General features: G+C 39.0%; 1 protein-coding gene across 1 annotated transcript in view; it reads right to left on the reverse strand.

The window, feature by feature from the left end:
- Positions 1-22,685, reverse strand: part of ITGAE (integrin subunit alpha E) — a 1,198,231-nt gene that overhangs the window by 875,101 nt on the left and 300,445 nt on the right. Inside the window, exons 5-6 of the mRNA XM_044054873.1 lie at positions 13,210-13,327; positions 6,093-6,164 (exon numbers count right to left, since the gene is read on the reverse strand). Of these exons, the coding sequence (XP_043910808.1) occupies positions 6,093-6,164; positions 13,210-13,327 (190 nt within the window). The remainder of the gene's footprint in view (positions 1-6,092; positions 6,165-13,209; positions 13,328-22,685) is intronic.

Below are 22,685 nucleotides of genomic sequence, written 5' to 3' on the forward strand. Positions count from 1 at the left end.
AACTGGCTAGGCTTAAAATGGCTCGCAAGAGCAGTTAGCCTAGTACTAGCCTATGAACCTATGGCAACATTTGCCCTTTCTGACAAACATAAGATTTAAAAAAAAAATAATAAACTAATTTTTGCAGAGTAAAAGAAGAGTTTCTCAATGGGGATATTTATCTGCTTGAAGATGTAGCTGAAGCCAGCTGTCAATACCAACACCACTGAGCTGACAATCTGCATAAGTGTGCATACAGCAATAAAGTTCTAAGTTTTATCATGCCCCTACCTCCTTCTTATACCAGCACTAATCCTCATGATAAGGGTAGATGCAAGGTGCATGATAAAGCAGCCTGGACCTCTGCAGACTGACAGACATTTGATATCCTTGGCAATATACATCCTATACAGTTATGGCTACTGCAACACTGATCTCATGGAGGCCATCACCTTGATTCCATTGCGGCCATACACAATGTGCTGCCTAGTATCTTCACCTGCTCTGTTCTCTTACCTTTAGCCATCTTAACATTACCAGTGCTAAAAGGGTATGTTCTGGCACTGAGCCTAAATGCTATTCTATCAAAACTCCTTTTGGACTGTCCAGTCACTCTTTACCTGACAACAAACGAGCACCTCCTGTACAGTACTTAAAAGATCAAGGAAACCTGAACAAGAAACAATGAGTTATTGCACAGGTATACATTTTCTAGGTATTTTTTGCACCCCTTTGGGGAATTAGTGACTAAAGTCGGGATGTTTAAGGGATACAGCCTCCTCCGTGAAGATTCTGGCATCAGAAATGATTACATATTATAGAAGGATTTTTTTAACATTTTTTGGTGTTTTTATTATATGAGAAAGTTAATGTATTTTTTTTTTTCTATAATAAATGCAGTACTACTTATAAACCATGTTCCCATGACCTTGTTTTGGTTTTAGTATTATTATCATATTCACTATTATTAACATTGACTTATGTTTCCTGCCCCTAGCAACCTTATTCTTCCTGCTTTATATGGCAATACCAGGATATAATTATCCACAACCATCCTGAGGATGAATACTGATGACCAATGATTGCAAACACATGCATTGCATTGCAACAACACCAACACTGAACAACACTGGTTTAATTAATCAAGTGTTCTGTGCAAAACCAAGTAAGTATGTAAATATAATACTCTTGCCTTTATCACTGACAACACCTTTACTTAGCAGAGGACATGTTCTCTGACTGCCTACTTCTTATCAGTTATTCAGATACAGTTATAGCTGATATCCCAATTCCACCTGCTTGTTCTCATAAATCATTTCTAGTGTCAATATGTTCTCCATCATCTCTCTCAAAAGGGGACACAGTGGGTGTATCCCAAACATATTCCTCACAGGTACCACACCAAATTGAAACTCTCTTTTTCTCATTTTTAAATTATAATAACTTCATTACTCTTTAAATTTAAAAACACCTTCTCCTGTTATACACTTATGCTAAGCATCACTCTCCCCCTCTTACTCTTGCCCTATGGATCCACATTTTTTACTCATGACCTGTGTATGGTATTATTGCTACATTATTAGTGCTTCATTTCAGACAACATTTCAAATACAGCTACTAGGATGTTTAGCAGCTTTATTTTATGGTGATGTTTTGTAAAGTCTAATATATATAGTACCATACAGTCACGCCAGCCCACTGGTACAGGGACAATATACCTGTCTTCACCATCAATGACTTTAGGTAGATTAACTGCATAGGAATCTTATTTCTTGAGAAGCGGGTACAGATGGAGTTCACTAGAAGGCTGTGCTGCAATAAGGGATGGAGTCTAGTCCTTGGAATAGCAGACCTTCAGTAGTAGCTCAGAGTCGCATATGCTTTCCTTAAGGTTATGTCTGTGTAGCAGCAGCCAGATTATATGTTCTTTTTGAAAAACTGCATGCCGGCGACTTGAATACTTAGACAGCATGCAAAAATCTCTTTCCCTTCAGTATGATGGCTGGTGCTACAGGACTACAGAATAACACCCTACTGCATGGCATCTCAGTATAGGATGCCACTGAGACAGCTCCCCATTGGAAACGTCTATCCCCATTCCCAGAAAACGATACTGGGTGCAAGGTGTACAGTGATAACTGAGCAATAGATTTGTGGTTATAATGGCAGTACATGAAGTCAGCAGTGGTAAATGAAACCAAAAAGAAAATAATAAAAGTCTGTGCAGTAATACTGTTTTGCATAGCTCTTTAAAAGCAACGTGTGAGGTAAAGGCCTGCAAACCAAAGCTGAAATTAAACAGAATTGAATACAAATATCTGTTCTGAAACATGATGCACTGTGTTGTGTAGGATGTGTATGACTTTATAAATCCATTTCATTCTTGCTACTTTTTGCCCTAGTAAATTATATAGTAGTAACACTATGGCTGGGATTCAGAAACAAATATAGCAATGTGTAAGGCAAAACTGCGTGATGAGCAGTGGTGTGCAGGGTGAGGAAAATACTGAGACTTAGTGTATTACGTAAGGCCATGACATACCATGGCCAGCAGGGTATGCAAATGAACATATGAAGAAACTGGAGTGAGCAACACTAGGATAAAGAGGCCAATGGAAAAGCAAATAAGGGTAAACAATGTCAACGTGGCAGGGCAAATAAGAGTAAACAATATGGCACAGCAATTCAAACATATAAAACAGATTGATGAGATGCAACCACCAGTGTAACTGTACTCTATAAAAACTTGGGAAATGGATACAGAGACCACTCTACAATATTAGTGGAAGCAGTAGGTTTAGCAGAAATGTACATGTTTGAGGCCTTCTTTTCAGCCAGTAGCTGTGAAGGTGTAAGTTGTTTCCGTCTGCACCAATGAAGGACCTGACAGTGCCAAACATTCCAACCCTTTCACGATATGGAAATAATGAACCCCTACCATGTGGGCAAAAAGGCTATACAGAAGCCGGTACACCTGTGTATGTGCAGCAATAACAATCCTTGCTATGGGGACCTTCCTGCTATGAACAAGGGGCATAGTGGGTGTATCTCAAACACATTCCTCACAGATACTACACCAATTTCTCAATGCCATGCTACAGCATGTGGAGAAACATATGTGGTTTCCACATACCTCAGAAGAGGGAAACAATACTATAAAACAATTCCCTGCGATACCTGGTGTCATTAACTGGACCCATATTTTCATCATGGCCTGACAGGGGACACAGGGATAATGATAGAGCAATCATAAGGGATTCCAATGGCCTTCAATGCACAGGGTATATTATACAAAGTGACAGTGCGCTACCCAGTGTCCACATTTCCTGCACCTGGCACACATATGACTTATTCCACCAATTTGTGGGAATGATTTCTCTCAGGGATATCTTACTGTTGATGCCAGATATAACATTGATTCAAGGCTAATGACAGCCATACAAAACTCAGGCCATCAGACCTCTCAAACATATAGATTTTAGCAGAATGTTCAGATTTTTGCCTCATATTTTTGGTCTTTTCCTCATAAAATTTGTGATTTTCTGGATATTTGTGGCAAAACAGTGAGAATTCACTAAACAATGACAGTCATTTGAGTTTCAGATTTCATATCCTTCAGAAAATGCATGATAACACAAAATCTTCTATTCTAGCAATTTCCTAAGTTTATAAGAGCAATATTTAAAATGTGTCCCTATTTTTGGGCTTTGTACACCCATTTTTTTTGGCACTGTCCAGAGTTTTTGTGCTAAGAGGTTGAGAGCTTTGCAGACCATGGCAGAGAATGCATAACTGCATCACTGTAGCCTCACATCAACTCTGTGTCCAGAGTGATGAAGGCCTACTTCCACTGCTTAGACACCTCTGGTGATATGCTGTGGTATGCTATGAAAGGATTCAGCAATATATGTTGTCATGTGTGCAATGCTGCATAACATGTTGGTACATAGACAGATACAGCAGAGTACTGCCATCACAGGAGAGGATATAAAGAAGCTAATGGTGGGGGAGTGGCATTGTGAGGAATATGTTTAGGACCCAGCTGTAGGGGATGACCACATGAGGTGCCATAGTACAGTCCATCACCTTACAGAACAAACTAAAATCAAATTTAGCAACAACTGACCCATCCAGAGGCACAGGCCACCCCCACAGGTTGCTGGTCTGGAGCAGCTGACTGTCATCACACAATGCCATTATTTACGTGACCTATGGATTTTCTCTAGCGCATTCTTTAATAAGTTCATCTCCATCATGCTATTCACTCCTATCACACTGTAGCTCTGCGCTACTTCCACTGTGCTAATTTGCTATTACTCAAACATGTAAGTGTCTCTTGTGGCACTTTGCCTGCAACAGTTTGCTTCAATCTGGCAGATGTATTTTCTATATTTGCACTGCATGCCTCACAATTGTTTATTCCTGCAGGTACACTTATGTCTAACAGTGCTACCCAGAAATACTGTTTTCCCTGTTATGTCTCACTCACTCTCTCAATCATTGTCCTTCTTTTGCATTTATTTGTTGTTTTTGTTTTGTTTCTTTCTATTTATGTGTTTTATGACGTGTGAGTCACCTCACCATTAACCTGCTCTACTGCCCCCTGCTTGGTTTCTAACTGCCTCCAGGCCTGCCTCTTTGCAGGGTGTCATAGGTCACCCAGGGGGAGATAACCTGGAGTGTTTTACAGTGGCCTCCAATGGTCTGTCACCAGTGGGGGTGTTGGATATCCAACTGGAGACACCCCCGAAAGGTTACAGTATGTACCCTGGCATGAGTTGGAGGAGGTGTTGATGATGTTGCTGGACCACTGTCTTGACAAACATATTGGCCACATGGAGCACTTTCTTCTGTGACTATGAGGATCCCACAGATGGGTATGGTACTAGGCAGCAAAAACATCATGTGTCACCCCTCACTATCCCTATGGATGGTGTCCTCCTTTCCTGTGTTTCATTGCTCTCCCCAGTGTGTGATCCAATCACAATCAACACCAATTTCCCTCCTCTGTCTGTGCATCTCCACTGCAGTCCCCATTTTATCAGCATCTCCTCTGTTGGTCTTTGTCTGTGTTTTGTGTTTGCTTGTCTGTTCCTGCTATCACCCCTACACCCTCTTTACTACCCACACCTTCTCCTTCCTAAACATCTCTTCTATATTACTGGGAAAAAAATCGGCATCTGTTCAACAGAAAGATATATCCCTTCTTCCCCACCCTCATCCCACTCTTTTCTTCCTCTTGTCCTTCTGTATTTTGCTCTACTTGCTCACCCTCTTTCTGACTGTCCTATACACGTTTCCTTCTCACGTCAATAAATGGGTAGGGGGTTTGCTGTGAAGCCCTTATAAGGCTCTCAGCTGTTCTCATAATTTGTGAGTTATTAGGCATGTGAACAAGCATTGTGGCAAGCATGCTATCTGCAGACTACTGGGCTTCTAAGGTCATTTGACTGTCATCACACAATGCCATTCTTTACGTGACCTATGAGTTTTCTCTAGAACATTCTTTAATAAGTTCATCTCCTCAGGCTAATTCACTCCTATCACATTGTTAACCAGCTTCAGCCGCTCTGCCACTGTGATAATTTGTTATTACTCAAACATATAAGAGATGTTTCTGAATTCCAGCTAATGTTACTATGATAATAATGCTGTTTCTTCATTTTCCTCCTAAAATTATAGTTTAAGAATTATTAATTAATTAACACAACTTCTGACATCTTGTTTTGGTTTCTCCCTGGACACATGATTTCTAAGCAATAAAAGTTAAGGAAATAAATCATCAAGCAAACATTTGTCAACTACACAATTTGGACTTGTAATTATTTTACATCAGATTTGTAATTACATTATGACTTTGCAAATTATATAAACAGTCCCAAAGATAAGACTTTTTTATACAGATGAAAGTGAATTTTACTGAATAATTATATGCAAATGTTAAGTTAGTACACAGTATTTCCTTGTATTTACCATGTGACAAACATTAGTAATGAAACTCTGTCGTACTCCAGTTAATTAAGAGTGCTGTTTTCCTTGACCTCTAATATTTTAAGTAACTTTATTTTTAATTATCAAATTTCTGACAAAGGTATGCAAGCTTATATTCATACCCATGATGTTTTCCATCTCGTTCTTATTGTTGTTGTTATTGTTGTTGTTAATTTCCTTAAGAGTCTTTTCAACTAAAACAGAAAAGGATCAGAACAAAGTTACTGTGTTGTACTGCATACATACAACTACATCACAATTCATCCTGTTCACACACCTACAAAAACAAATAAATGAACAATCAATAGATAGATACATACATGCATAAATATAAATATTATTTGTCAGTGCAGCTTACTTGTTGATATAATGAAAGTCAACTAAAAGCGGTAGAATCACAACTCAACAAGGTAGGTAATACCAGAAAGAAACAATAGAAATGAAGAAATGCAGGTATACAACACTGAATTAATTTGTACATCAAGGAATAATTTAACCTTCATGCACCCCCACGACTGATCCTTCCCCAGTTCCCTGGACCTTAATATCACAAATTTCAGGCTGCATATTTATTGGGAGGGAGGCTTTTGTTATAGCACATTTAAATGCATATTCCGACACATTGGATGAGTGTTAAAGCCTCCCCTATGCCCCACTGGAAAGCCTGACTAAGAATTAACATTGCTATGAAAACATTAAACTAATCCATTCCATATCTTAAGCTACTGTTGATATTTTGTACATTGAGCCATAATTCTGCTCCTGTTAGAAAATTAGTAATGAGTTATGAATGCATTTCATCCTGCAGACCTACGTTTGATTCCCAGGGCAACAAAAACAGCATTCCTATGTTAGTCCTGAAACAAGTAATTTTGATGATGGGTGGAGTACAGTTTGTAGAAAACATTTTATCAAAAGTGGGATAATTGTTGTAAATTGTGTTCTTTTGTTCATGAATGTGTCTACTAGAGAGGATTATGTGTTTAAAGCTACACCAGTTAATGAAAACCTGATAAAACTTATTACATTGAGGTGACTAGACTGGATAGGATTATGGGGGGCATTCCTAGACTATTGAAAGTGCACGTCATGATCTTGCACCAAAAATGAGAGCAGCGATTCATAGAACCATGTTGTGCTACATGGTAATAGGCCAAAAGGTGCAAAAAATGATGTATGCAAATTAAGGAATTTTGAGGATAAGGGAGGCCAAGTCACAGCTGGTAGTCATCAAGAACATCATTACACAAGTGTAGATGTCAGAGTGTAAAGGCAAAGGGCACAGCAAGAGAGTCTGGTGCTGCAAATAAAACCTTGGCTGCAGCATCTTCTTTTGCAACTCAGCATACATTTATCACAAATGGTGGTTCCTGTGGTGTGTGAAGAGACCACGTGTGCTAAAGAAAATGATATAGAGGATTACCTCACACCAGCTACCAAATGGACATGTCCAGGAATGGCTGTATGTAGGTACAAATATTGTATGGAATAGGAGGGATGCATGGAATTCCTATACTGGTGAATAACAAGGTATGTAAAGCATTTACCATACTGGCTACAGTAACTTTTCAGAGACAAAATGGGGACAACCAGAATATTTTACAGACATCAGCCCATAGAATACTCAGGAAATCCCTCAATACATTGCTTCTATGTGTGGATAAACACACAGGCTTTTCCCAATACACCAGGGGAGAGCTAAACCACAATGTGTGACATCTATAATTTTGTCCACCTCCCCAAAAAGCTGAGAGCTACAAATACCACCTGTGTAGCAATAAAAGCTGCACCAAGTGTCCATGAACAGTGTTGCATCAATAAGAAGAACTAACATTCCATCAGCTGCCAGGAACTGTATGACACACAGGGACTAACAATGTGTCCACACAGCACTCTGGCAGTGTATGTCATCTGTATCACTGCTTCCTGCAAGTACCTATCCCACAGGGCCACCTAGTAGATAAGTGCAGGCAAACTGGAGCAGCTACATAGCCACAACCATGTAAAAGGTCCAGAACACTATCCTTCAATTCTCCCCTTCCCTAATGTGTTACAGGTAATACAATCTATGCCTCCTGGAGTCTTAGCTAATGACTCCCATATGGAATGCACAAGGTATGGCTAACAACAGTACAACATATCCCATACGCAAACTAGAAACATGGCTGAGCATGTTTTTGACCTGTTAAAGTCACAGTTCCATTGCCTGGATATATCTGTTGGGGAGCACTCCAGTATGTATCCACTACAGCTTGCCAAACATTCAAGGAATACTGCATTCTACACAACATTATTTAGTGTCAGGTGGTACCTGATGGTAAGGCAGCATTCCCTGGCCCCTCCAGCAACACAGTAACAACAACCACCTCAACACCCTCCAGCAGCAACACAGATTGAAGACAGCAAGAATCATCAGCTACTCCACACTGCACAGCATACATCAAAGCAGCAACATCTATTCCATCTCTGTGGGCCAAGACATGTATACAATGGTAGTGTCATGTCACACAGAAAAAATGATGAAACAATGTTATCTGATGGCTATGCTGGACAGTGCATGGTCAAGTCACACTGTGCATCAGACATCTCCAGTAATACTGTACAAATATGTATGTGGCATATATCACAGCCATCACCATTTGCACAGGTGCCTGGGGGACACTTGGACATATGGTAGTCTGCACTACCAGGGAATGGGGACCACAGATTACCATAGCTGGAGATGAGGCTCACTGGGAGGAGTGTTAGACACATTGAACAACCTATGTCAAATATGACTTCTTCAGTGGTTTGGATGGGAATGGTACTAAAGGACTGTGAAAAAGAGTGACTGCAGTTGGGGTTGTGGGAGAGGCATTAAGGGACCCAGCAATATGGACTTGGTACTCTGAAGGCCATGCAAGCCCATTTGTTCCTTGGACATAAATATAATGGAAATAGACCATATGGTGCTCTCACACTAAGTGGCCCTCCCAAGTAGGCCTGCATCATGGCTGACACTACCATTAACTTAGGATGGCAGTACTTCAACCTCAGCAGCTGCACACTGTGTACCTTGTGATGGTCTTTCTATGTTTCATAGGTTCATAGGTTCATAGGTTAGTACTAAGCTAACTGCCCTTGCGAGCCATTTTAAGCCTAGCCAATTATCCCTTGTGAGACTCAAACCTTGCACCTTGTATTTGTAAGGCAAACACCTTAACCATTAGGCCACCCTCCCCATATGCCTGTGGCCAGAGGCCATAATGAGATGGGGTGTAGGACACTGATGGCAGCACTGGCTAACATTCTGAGGGAGATGGCCATTACAGCCATTTGGTCCACCATGGAGTTGGAACGGCATTACATTGTCATGGCAGGCATCAAGTGCCCATTGAAGGCAACACACAACATTATGTCTCTCCATTTCTGAGTGTATCTAGTATTGGATTATTCCTGGATTACAGGTCTGCATATTTGTCAATTAAGTCTGAGAACTGCATACATGTCAAAGGGTGGGTGGGATGGTGGACAATGCTGTGTCGCACCACTATGCCTCCTTACCGTATGTATCTGAATATCAGGAGCAGTGAATTCATTTGCTCCTCCTAGGACACAATTAGGTAGGTGGAGGCCTTCCTCAGGGTGGACAGTCAATATGCCTCACTCTGTGGTTTGTTGTGTGCATGTGTGAATGGAAGATAAAGCTTTGTTATCCTAGCAAATGGATGTATGCCCACTCAGGAGTGAAATGGACATGTCAATGTGCCCTGTAACTCAAAGTGCATTTTTTTTGCCCCTGCTGCCTGTTGATCATCAAACCCCTAACGACCTATGAACCCATTCATTCCTTATCACTGTGGTGACAGACAGGAGAAGCCATCATTCAGGCAGCCATCAGGTGTGCTTTGGCCTTTTTTACCTGCTGGCCCAAATTCCATGCATGCATTCTGCCAAGAACTAGTTGGGGGAGACCATGCAACATGCTGTCTTTGGAGGCCATACCTCACTTTCCCAATGGGGCATTCTCCATATGGGAATCATGAGTGGTGGCTTCTCCTGGTCTTTTGCACTGATTCATTGTGCCCCCAAGTGTGTACAACCCCCCCCCCAGAGCAGTAAATAGACCACAACCCTTCATTCCACAACTCCCTGACTGGTTCCTCCAGTGCCAGGGCCATTAATAAAATCCCATTAATGAGTCACAGTAAGAACTCCATTATGTGTGCTATGGAGCCAGGAGTGATTCAATGTGCATGTTAGTGTTAACATCAGACCCTGGCAAGGGAGTGACCTCTGCCTGTTGCTGTTGCCCAGCTTCTACAGGTGTCACAGTACATACAGGTGGTTATCCTGTTTAATGCAAGCACATAAAAAACATGTGATCTATGGCCCACATGTCTTGTACATGCTACAGGCAGCTATAGTTCCTTAGTCAAGTCTGAACATCTACCTGTGGCACTGTTTGTATGTATGTATTCCCACTGTACCTACAAAGAACAAAGGAGGTGGTTACTGCATGTAGTGTTGCACTCGCTCACACTCAGTGGCAGTAAGCATGGCTGTCTCTGTAAGTGTTTAGTTTTTGAGATACAAGGCATCTAGTCACCCCCAGAACTTGTGTCAATACCACTGGATATGAGGCCTATCCTATAATTATCATCATGCAGGAACACAAGAAAGGATTCTTCCTCTGAGTGTGTAGCTTGACAGAGGGCCACACACTGTTATCATCCATTTTATTGGTATCTTACATGCCTTCATTGCAGCCCTTTGTATCATTACACACTTCCAACATTGATGTGTGGTGGCAGCTTCTGCCGCCCACAGTAATGACATCATATACCACTGTTTCTCGCAAAATGTCACATAGGAGCTGATGGGCCCCCACACTGAACAGCTGCCTCCCATGTGTCCTCAGTGCTTGTAGTAAGCACTGTGAGGCTGAAATTTTCACCCTCTGCTATCCCAACCCAGAGTGAATGTCGATTGTCACAAGTGTATATTCCTGGGTAGGCCAGGATAGGTATAGTGTGTGGACTTAATATGATCTTCATAGGGACTGCATGGCTGCTGAGGTGGTAGTTGTTTTGTGTAAGTGAGCTGCCATTCCCTAAGGTGTGTCTGTGAGCAGGGGCATGAGTGCAATACATCAAAAGCATTGATGTTACAAAGGGTAGGGTTGCCTGGCTGATGGGGGAGGAGACTGTTCTGTAATAATGTTTGAATGCAAAAGGGTACAGTTACAAGTGCCTGTTATAACACTGAAACACCTGCCCAGTAATGTCATTCACAAAACTATTCAGATAGAGGCAGCATTCAAAAGGAAGACAATTATTTGTGTGTGATACTGCACATATATTTCTCACCATAGTAATATATATACCTATGTAGACATCTTGAGAACATTCTCCTATGTCTGTGTAGCTTCTCTGCAAGCAGAATGTGAGTTAGCTGAAGAATCCGCTTTGGCATTCAAAATAGCAGAGCACCTGTAATTATCACTAGTAAGCTGCAATTTGCACCATATTTATATTAACAAGGCTCAAATCCACCTTTCAGTAAAACTGACTGTTTCACATATGAGAAAGCACAGACTAAGCACGGTGGTATTACTAGCATCTATAGTCCTTTCCAAATGTAAGTCTGCCATAACAATTCTAGTGTCATGTTTCCCAGTTTTGTCTCCCTTCTGCAGGTCTCCATGATCCATCAGAGATGTAAGCTTGCCAGTATCAGCCTTCTGACACCACAGTCCAGGCTGTGACGGAGGCCAGTAAGTAGGATGAGAGTGGTTTATCTAGAAGGGGATCTGACCTGCCCCAGACAGGTAACAAACCACCCCACTCACTGGTCTTATCAGTGCTGGAGCTACCGTGCACAGTGGAGGCTACAGATGACTGGATAATGACCTGCTTGGTTGGCATTAGCAATCCCTCCTGCAGCATCAACAGGCTCACTGGACTAGTTGACCATTGTCATCAGGCCACAAAATGTAAGAACAGTTATTACCACCAGTACACTGGACCCAGAACCACCACTTACTAGGTCCCAGTAATATCCCACTGGGATGAATGGCAAGCAGCCTGCATCCCCATCCTAGACACAGCCACTGGTCTATCATTTGTTTATGTGTTGCCCATGTCTTCACCTACTTGTGTCTATTTCCACCTCTGTCTGTGAGTCACATCTCTGAGCTATATACCTGACCTCTCCCCCATTCCTCCCTGATTGCTCTTTTCATCCTTTCCTCTTCTCTTCTGTGTGTGTTCCCCCAACTTGCTTCACATTACAGTGTTCCTACTGTGTGGTCCTCTGCCTGTTATTCCCCTTTTCTTGCTTTCCTGTACTCCTTGTCCCCCTTTTAATTACTCAGTAAAGTGTTTGCTGGGTACCCTTTCATTGCTCCTTATCACCACCTTTTATTGTTTTTCCTTCAGTGCGTGCACTGCCTCCTTGCCAGTATGACTGAGGGCCCACTCTACCTGCTGTTTTTTTCTTTTTATGAGTTTAGCACAATACAGTACAAGGAGTGCAGATTAACCTTTTTTGTTCACTCTCAGCTACGTCATTATGGTTCATTTATGAAGGTTCACTGCTTTCCATTCATAACTATTTTTTACTCGTGGTATTTATCATTACTGTATTGTCTGTCTGTGCAGATTGAGCTCTATGCCATGTTAATGTACTGGCCTATAATTAAATAAAAATTAACAATGGTAGCAACAGTGGAACAAACAAACTGGTTTAACGTGAATAAATTTATATAACTGATTATTGGTTGTGTTTAATTACATTTCATGAGGCTGGTTTTAGTATTTAAGAATGTGAATGGAAAGGAAGATTTGTACTTCTGATGAAGTCTTACGGATGAAAGCGTTGAATAAATTATCTTACGCTAAACCAGTTTGTTCCTCTGTTGCTACCAGTTTTATTTTTATTTGGTCTGTTTTACACTGGTTATTGGGCATTATTGGTGTACTGCCCTATAATTCCTAATGCCCAATGTTTCTTCACGTGTGAAGCAAGGATAACTGTGTTTTGGTGAACTGCCCCTATTCCTCAGTCCACTGGGTTTTATCTAGTTAACAAAGACCATATACATTAAAAATAAATAAATGAATAATTACAGGCATTAGATAGTTATTTAATTATATAGAAATTGGAAGTTTATTCAAGGTGGGGATATAATGAATTTAAAAATACAAATGGCCACTACTAGCAAGAAAAAAATAAACAAGTCTTTCACAAGCAACTTACCAAGCTCAACAGGAGTGAAATTATATCTTTTGCTTAAATCAGAATTCAGCACAGAGCAAATTCCATTTAATTCCTCGACACTGCTTTTAAACCGAAAACTCTTGTATTGCTGACAAACCTAATTTAAAAAAATAGGAACAAAGTCAAAACATTAGGAAAAAAGAACATTAGGAAAACATTACCTAGCATGATATGGTTAGAACATTAGTAAAGAAAAATACTATCTCAGAGCCACAATTCTTCATACTAACTGCTTCTTGAGAATTTTCAAGTTAACTATTCTTTATTCTATTTTTTACTCTTTCCTTCATAAGTAAGCTTGATATGACAAACTTAATAATTTAAGAAATCTTTTTGTTAAATCTGTGACTGCAGAGTTTTGGTTTTAATTATTTTCAAGTTGTAGTTTCTCTTGAAGCTTATGTATCAAAGTGGTGTGGGAAGAAAATAATAACAACATAATAAATATTGTTAAATGTCTCACCTCAGATCCTTTTCTAGAGACAAGCCACTGACAGAACATGGAAAATGGAGATGTTTCTTAGGGATGTTGTGGGGGCCAAAACAGGAAGAATTAAGAGTACACATCATACAGTATATGCAGGGAGGTTGTCTTAAATAATGAAGCTTCTCAAAAGCCCAGCAGTCCTCTCATGATGGTCTAAGTAAAATCCTAGAAGGACTGAATGACTAGCTATCTATCTCAACAAACATCTACAACAAGCATTCTCCTTTGGTCAGGCAGGTAACTCAAGCATTATACACAACAGAAAGGCACAATTTTGGTTTGATCAATTTCCATCAAATGAGGTGAGAGGGTGCTAAAGGCTGTTAAGCAGAAAAACAATGAAATTCAATATGTGCCCCATGGAGATCTCGCCAAACAATTTGTTTATTTTTCTGAACTGTGGTCTAATTTTGGCTAAGTTAAAGTAACTTGATTCAAGTAGTCTAACATGTTGATGGTTTTATACACAGCCTAGAAAAGGGTGTAAACTAGTTATGCGAGGTAAGTGCCCAGCTTCTCTAGAAACTTGTACTGGATTACAGTCCCAGGGGTTCAGTTGAGGTCTTGTACCTGAGCATCAGTGCTTAAGTCAGCAGAGATACGTGTAAAACTAGATCTGTTTTTAGTATTATTCAGTAATGTTATTAAAACTTAAAAAAAAAAATCAGACTAATCTGAAAAAACAACAGTAAACAGCTAAAACTCAAAATTTCATATATTTTTATCAACCAGAGGAGAATTTGTGGATAGCAATTAATAAAGAGCTGAAGGACCTTATCTGGGAGGGAAAGATGGCAAGAGTCAAGTGGAATAAACTGATTCTTCCAGTAGAACAGGGCAGATTGGGATTACTCTATTTAAAAGGGTATTTCAGAGCTACAAAGTTAAGGCTCCTATACATAACACAAACAGAGAACTATAATTCAAAGTGGAAAGAGATGATGATGAAACCAGGGGAAGCTCAAGAAACAAGGAGAGACTGCAGTTTTTGATGCAGGCCATTAAGGAGAATAAAAATAATAAAAAATGTTATATCCATAAAGAAGCAGAAAGTATCCCAAAAACTAAGCCAACAGTGGAATGTAGAAAGGAGATTCTGACGATAAGGATGACTGCAATTAGGGATATAGACAACAGGCAAGAGGGGGCTGAAAGTTATTGGAGACAACCGGCAAAGGAACCAAGGTATTGGGAGCAAATAAATAGAGAGGAAAAGATGATAGAATGGGAAGATGCCAAGAATTTATTCCGACTGCATGTTAGACTGCCTTCACTATCAAATATTGATATCAGAGTATAGACAAAGAGAAAGAAATAGGGGGTTCTAAATGAAAGACCAGCACTGGTAGAGGTTTTAGGAGAATTTAGAACAGAAGCTGCCATTAAAAATGGAATAACTAGTAGAACATATAAAATATTACATGATAACTACAAAAATCAATCAGAGGAGGTTAGAAAGGATTGGGAAAGAGATTGGATAAGCAATTCACAAAGAAACAATGGGAGGAGATTATATATATATATATATATGTATATATATATATATGTATACATATACACATATGCATGTGTCTCCCACATATGCAACAAAATGTAGAAAATTTAGGATTTTTGCTTGGAAATATTTACATATGTATTTTTATACCCCAAGTAGACTCCAGATGATTCTTCCTCAGGTAGACAGCAAATGTTGGAGGTGTGACAACAGATAATTAGGAACATATTTTCTGGGAGTGTGGTAAGTTGGCAGACTTTAAAGATTCCTTGTGGGATATTATTCTCAGACATGTTGAGTGGGCAGATTGGTGTGATGAATGAGATAATTTTTGTAAGCTATGATATAGAATCAGAATTGCCTACACATGGTAAGGCCTTGCTATGTCTAATTATGGTGGGTGCCAAAAAAGCAATTACTAGGAAGTGGAAATCAAAATCTAAACCAACTATACTAGAAGTAGTGAATATAGTAAGAGAGATAAAACAACTGGAATTGAGATCTTTAGAAAAGGGTAGGTGCAAACTACATCGAAAAAAATGGGAATTGTGGGAACAATACATACAGGGGAGGAATGAGGTTTAAAAAAAGCAGGATTTAAATGAGCTATATAACGTTTGACTGAAATAATTGGGTAGATTATAAGTGATGAACAATCTTTGCAACTGTGAGTGTGTCATTATGGTTTGTGATGTAAAATGCTTGCAACCAGGATTGTGTCAGTTTGATTTGTTTTCATTTATATAAATGTATGATTGCTTCTGTCATAAGTGATGGCTTAATAAAAATATTTCTTGTTTGAGAAAACTCAGAATTTCATATTAATAATAAAACTTATACTAGATAAAACTGATATCAATGTCTCTATAAGGCTAAGAAAGCAAAAACATTTTTAATTGGAACCTTAAAGTTTCAGACATCTGGTCACCTTCATCTTAAAGAGGTACAGAACTCTCTGCAGATACAATCCCATTGTCTCCAAAGACTGTAACTTAACACTAAAAATCTCTAGTTGAAAGAAATTTCTGTTGTGCATCTTATGACTACTTCCAACTAAGTTGCTGTCATCCACTACAAGTCCAACATGCAATGGAACAATAAACCTCAGTATTATAATCACCCCAGTAAAGATGGTTTATCCCATGCTAAATCAGAATGCTCCACAGTGGAAATGTGCGAAAATATAGATCTCTATGGCAATCCTTAAAAACACAGAGAATGTACTAAAGGGTATTAATATGCATTGAACTTGCTGAATATTTGCTCCTAACTCTGGCAATTAGCAAGAGTTGCATGCACGTTCTGTGTGTGTGTGTGTGTGTGTGTGTGTGTGTGTGTGTGTGTGTGTGTGTGTGTGTGTGTGTGTGTGTGTGTGTGTGTGTGTGTGTGTGCATGTTTATATGTATGTGCATGTACATGCGTGTGCGGGTTCCAGTCAATTGATCAAATGCACAAATGGTCGAATGTTTTCATTTGTGTTATACTCCATCCAAAGGAAGATTTCTTGCAGATGCTGCTCAGATGATCTACAGCTACTGGCTTTTATTTGTGCAAAATTGCAGTACAGTGCAGATTGAAAATAAGACCCTGCTCCACTACTGTGCAATCTCAGAGTTGGTAAGTATGAAGTAGCAGGGTTGTGGATGGTGCAGGTGACAAGCTGCCCTGCATAATATTTGTATGTTTATGAGAGTTGTATTTGCTGTGCTGTATTTGTCTATGTGGTGTTGGTGTGCGTATGTGTGGGGGAGGGGGTCTAGAGTGATTCCATGGAGTGTGTCTATGGATGTGAGCACATTTTGATTGAATTAGCAGTGTGTGTGTGTGTGTGTGTGTGTGTGTGTGTGTGGGGAGGCATATGTGATAGTGTGCAAAAGTGTGTTTTTTTTTCGAACTGCCTGTGTTGTGATCATTCAAGCAATATACATACATACATACACACATACATACATACATACAAACAAATGTTTCAAGCACGGGCATTAAAGCCCTTCTAGCTTCCAATATGCTAAAACACTTGTTCCCATAATAAATGTCCAGGCTGTTCTTAAAAATATCTAAACTAGTACTTTCTTTAATGTAATTTGGTAGTCTGTTCCAAGCATCAGCTACTCTGTCAGAGAACCAATTAGTACACTTCTTATTCCTATAGAATCTTCTGCATAGGTTATTCTCTAGTACTTTTTGATAACCCCAAACATTCCCAGAGGTAGTTGTCCCTAACTGCCCTCTATACCTGAATAAGATCTCCTCTTAAATATCTGTAAGAGACACTGTACAAGTTCAGATATTTTAGTCTTTCATAATAACTTAGATTTTCACATCCATGGATGCCCTTAGTATATTTCCGCTGTACTCTTTCCAGTTTATTCATGCTTGTTTTCCTATAGGGTTTCCATATTGTTATTCCATACTACTCAAGTTTGGTCTAATGTAACTAACAAAACAATGACTTTGTTATGTTTGATTTCCTAGACTTTATAAATCTTTTTATACAACCTATACTTCTATAACTATCATTAGCCAATTGGTTGATATGATTAGAAAAACTCACAGCTGAATCTACCCATATACCCAAGTCCTTAAATGAGTCTACAGTTTCAATCACTGTGTGCTGTATTAAATATTCACCTTTCAATTTATGTCTCCCAAATCTCATATGCTTAGTTTTTGATGTATTTATCAACATATTATTCTCCTGTGTCCAAATGGTTAATTTAGTCAAATTATTTTGCAGACATGCCTTATCTGTAACACTTGTAATCAGTTTACCCAATTTCAGGTCGTCAGCATATAGACTATAGAGCACCTCAGATGAAAAAGTAAGGTCTGAAAGATACAATCTAAACAAGTAAGGGCCTAGTACAGAGCTCTGTGGAACACATTGACTGTAACAAAGGATTTCACCTGTCCAGTTGGTGTATGATACTTGCCAGGTCCTATTTGTAAGCCATGCAGCTATGCATCTTATCAATAGTACATCAGTACCTAGTTGTACTAATTTATTGATCAGTGTTTTGTGCATTACCCTGTCAAATGCTGAAGTTAAATCTACATAAATCACATCACAGCACAATTTTTCATTCATAGCTGTTATTATATTGTTATAGAACATCATGTTATAGGTGGTAATAGATCTATTTTCAACATATGCATGCTGATATATGGTTTCAAGTCCCAACCTGCCTAACATTATTTAGTTCATCAGTCCAGTCATTAATATATGATACAACACTTCTACAAGCCATGCCAATTGCACATGTGCACGCATCATCATTAAGTCGAGATTTGCTTCTAACAATATTAAACAAATCATCCAACTTTTGACACGAGGAACAAAGATCACCAGTGTTATCAGCTGTTACCTTTAAATATACATAGCATTTATTACACTGTTTCAAGATACTTGTGCATTAGGAAACCATTAATTGCATACTCATTTAAGGAATCCATATTCAGCTTTAATTGAATAAAATATTGCAAAGGAAAAAACTTCCACAAAGTCAGTAGCAAAGAATTCAAAGGAACTTAAATCAACTTCAATGACAAAAATTACACCAGCAATATCCAGCAACATAATCAAATACAATAAAGTTGTTCTGACCATACAAGTTCTACCAGCCAGACATAAGTTGTAATTTCTTTACGTCGTGCAGTAGCTTCTGCTCACTATAGCTCTCAGTCACACCTCCTTTTAACAGTAAAAAGAAATACAAACTTCTCTTACCAGTCAACTCCACAATAAATCACAAACCAAGACAGGATTGTTTTGATATGCTCAGAATTTTCCTCTCTGCAGTCTGTGTAAATTTTTAGCTGTCTAGGCCCCTTGTGGTGGCTAGAGCTTGCCTGTCCAAAACTTATCCTTTTCTCACAACCAAAAGTGAAACTAAAGGTAAAACAACAAAATATGAATCAAAGTAAAGCTTGTTAATAAGCAGTCTCTCTTCCTACTTACAAACAGTTAAAAATAGTGATAACAAATGCAATATAAATTCAAACAAAACTGCTCTTACCAGTCAACTCCACAACAAATCACAAACCAAGGCAGAATTGTTTTGATACGCTTGGAATTTTCCTCTCTGCAGTTTGTGTAAATTTATAGCTGTGTAGGCCCCTTGTGGTGGCTAGAACTTGCCTGTCCAAAACCTATCCCTTTCTTACAACCAAAAGTGAAACTAAAGGTAAAACAACAAAATATGAATCAAAGTAAAGCTTGTATATGTATATAGGTTACAGTCAAGTTGCCAAAAGTCATCTTGCCGAACCCGGAAAAGCACCATCACAGCTGATAAAAAAAATCAGCTGATCATATTTGCCATCTGTGTTTTTGTGTGAAATAGAAGTACAGTGGGGATCAGGAAACTTACCCTTTCTCCACTGTAGTGAGATCTCAGAGTTGGTGTATCTAATTAGCAAGAGAGTGTGAGGATGCAGGAGGGGCTTACACTTTTTTTACATATTTTCGATAAGGTGCTGTCTGGTCGGCAAGTTGTGTTTCATCAGTTGCCTTTTGATGCATTTATTTTCAATGGCTTAACATACATTCATATATCTATATATATATATATATATATATATATATATATATATATATATCAAATGGCCCTTGATCAAGTCAATAGTGTTTAAAGTTTTGTTGACACGCTTTGGTCGATAAAACAGATTGTCGACAGTTGAATGAGAGTGCACAGTCTTCGAGGTTGGGAGTATGACCTTTCCAAGATATTGTGTAATATCAGGGTTAGAATACATAATTAGTAGGTGGTGTTGGAGGTTAAAACTGCATGTTCCAAGGTTCTCTTTTAGTGTATGCGCAATGACATGTCACCATTATTTCTTTTTCAATTATTTTGTGTCATTGTTAAGCTTTTTGATTCCTGGGTATTTCTTTTTTTTTTTTTTAAACTACACCCATGGGTTGCCGACAATTGGTAAGGGTATCAACTGTCGAAGGGAAAAAAAAGCCTAAACAATTATCAAAAATCAAGTGATCACATGTACCAGATTTTATTCAGCGCAAGACTGTGATCATACCTCTCAACCTCCTAGCACTAGAAATCTGGACAAGGCTGAAATAATGGTGGGGGGCAAAGGATCAAACTCAGGCACAGATTTTAAGTATCACTCTTAAAAACTTAGAGAGTTGATAGTATAATAGGTTTTGCATTAGCATGCATTTTCTGAAGGATATAAAGTTTGAAATTCAAACATCTATCATTTTCAGTAACTTCAATCCTCAGTGATTTGCCAGATAAATACAAATTTTGTGAGGAACTGACCAAAACTAATAAGCAAAAATCTGGGCAGTTGAGAGATATGATTGTAGTATAGTGGGAATTGAGGAATTTAATTGTTCCTCACTGTATTGCAATGAAAGAGTTAGTATATATAATTAGCAGGGTGGGGGGTGCAGGGGCTTATAGCCGTTTTTGGATCATATTGTACCAGCAATATGATAATCTATTATTTACACTGTTAAAAAGTAGGAACAATCTTTGCAAAACACTTTGCTATGTAACAGTTAGGGTGCCTTTCACAATATCATAAGCAGAGAATTTAATTTTCAGTAGGGCCCTCCCCTTCTTGTGTACCCTGTTTACTAGTAATGATGTGTCCCACATGAAGTGCAATGCCATAACATTGCCACCTTAAAATTACACTCTTTTGTAAATGCTTCTATTTTGTTTTTGTACCCCCTGACCTTTATTTTTGGAGCAGTTAAGGTGGACTAACACTACACTGCATCAATGCTATGGCAAGTCACTGTATATACAAGAGGCAGTGTGACTAGAAAGGAGGAAAAAAGGTGGCAAAGCTGGTCAGAAGAGTCCAAACTAAAGATATTTTCTATGATTTTGTTAAAGCAAAATGAGCCCTAAAGTGCAGGCAATGTATTTCACACAAATTATTATTATGAATATTAAGAGTGTTTAAATGCTTATCATCCAATTCTAATCGTCACACAGGATAAGTACATAAAGAAGCTTGAAAATAAGAGTTAAGACATAAGAAAGAGACATGCACAGGGAAAGTATCAAAGCAAGGTGAGCTTGTTAAACTGACTAATGTTAATGTGATAGCCTAACCTTATGTAAAAATGAGAAGCACGGGGTTAATGACAGCGACATCAAAGGTCACCACAGAACACTACGAAGAAGTAAATGAACCTGCCTAAACAGATGATACTTCAGGTTATTTGTTGCAGGAGGACTCTGAGTGAAGGAGAGGTATAGCTGAATGTGATGGAAGATACCCTTTTTTCTAAGGACCTTCCTACTGAGCAGCACGTAACTTATGTACTCACCAGAATGCTGTATTTTTCTGGTCTCTGTCCAGACAATGGCACCACTGAACAGGTCACCTTTAGTGCCAACAATAAAACCCCGACAAGCTCAAGCTCCTCCCCTACCCTTAATCCCTAGCTCCAGGCACTCTCCAGATTGAATGGTAGACTATCACAAGTTTCTACTGCCAGGAATCTCCATGAACAAAATACTAAAAAAAGAAAAAAAAAAAAAAAAAAGAGGCAGACATTGTCTCACTACAGATCCTTCATGCAGTGACAATTTTGGAGGGGAAAAGAGGTGAGGGATGCTCTAGTGTCTAGACAGAGACCACAGAAATCTAGTGTTCTGGTAAATGCATAACTTGTGTATTTCTCAAGTCCTGTCCAGACACTGAAACCACTGCACTGAGTCTCCAGGTAACGTAGGATAGCCTAAGCCAACTAACCTTTTAGAATGGTTGCTACAAAGGAAGCTCTAGCTCCAGAGAGAGAGAGTACCAAGGCTGTAATGTTTAGCAAAGGTTTGTAGAGCTGACCAAGTAGCACTTTTTCAATTAATGTGGAAAAGCATTCAATGTAGCCTGAGCCCTCACCGACTGCACTTTCACTCATGTGGCCATGGATTGATTTGCACAGGTGTAACAATGTATTATACAATCCAACACAATTCAATAAGGTAGTTTAAGTGTCTATACAAACCCAGAAAGTGAAGCCAGTATCTGCTTTAGTGTCATATCATAAAAAGACCACTGGTAAATGTACAGACTGGTGTGAGTTAGTCTGCATGGCCACCCTTGGCATAAAGGATATATTAGTTTGATGGTCAGGATGAAAGATAATGTCATGATGCTGAGAGGACACAACATGGTGCTCAGAAATCCTTCTTGCACAAGTAATTGCCACCAACAAATCAGTTTTCCATTACAACAACATAAGGAACAGAACCTGCTGGTTCAATCAGTGATTTGGTTAATCTTTCCAGAATGAAATTAAGATCCCAAGAAGGAGATGGCTTTATCAAGGGATGCCTGCAATGAAAAATTCCTTTAATAAATGCTTTACAGGTTTTAAGGGAAGCAAAAGAAGTGGTCTGAAACCATCAAAAAAGGAAGAAATAGCTGCCAAATGAACTGAGATTGATGATAACTTGCTCCTTGATTGAAAATTTCTGTTAAAAAAGATAA

This window comes from Protopterus annectens, chromosome 13.part0, assembly GCF_019279795.1.
Source record: "Protopterus annectens isolate FY-2018-M chromosome 13.part0, PAN1.0, whole genome shotgun sequence".
NCBI classification, from domain to species: Eukaryota; Metazoa; Chordata; order Ceratodontiformes; family Protopteridae; genus Protopterus; species Protopterus annectens.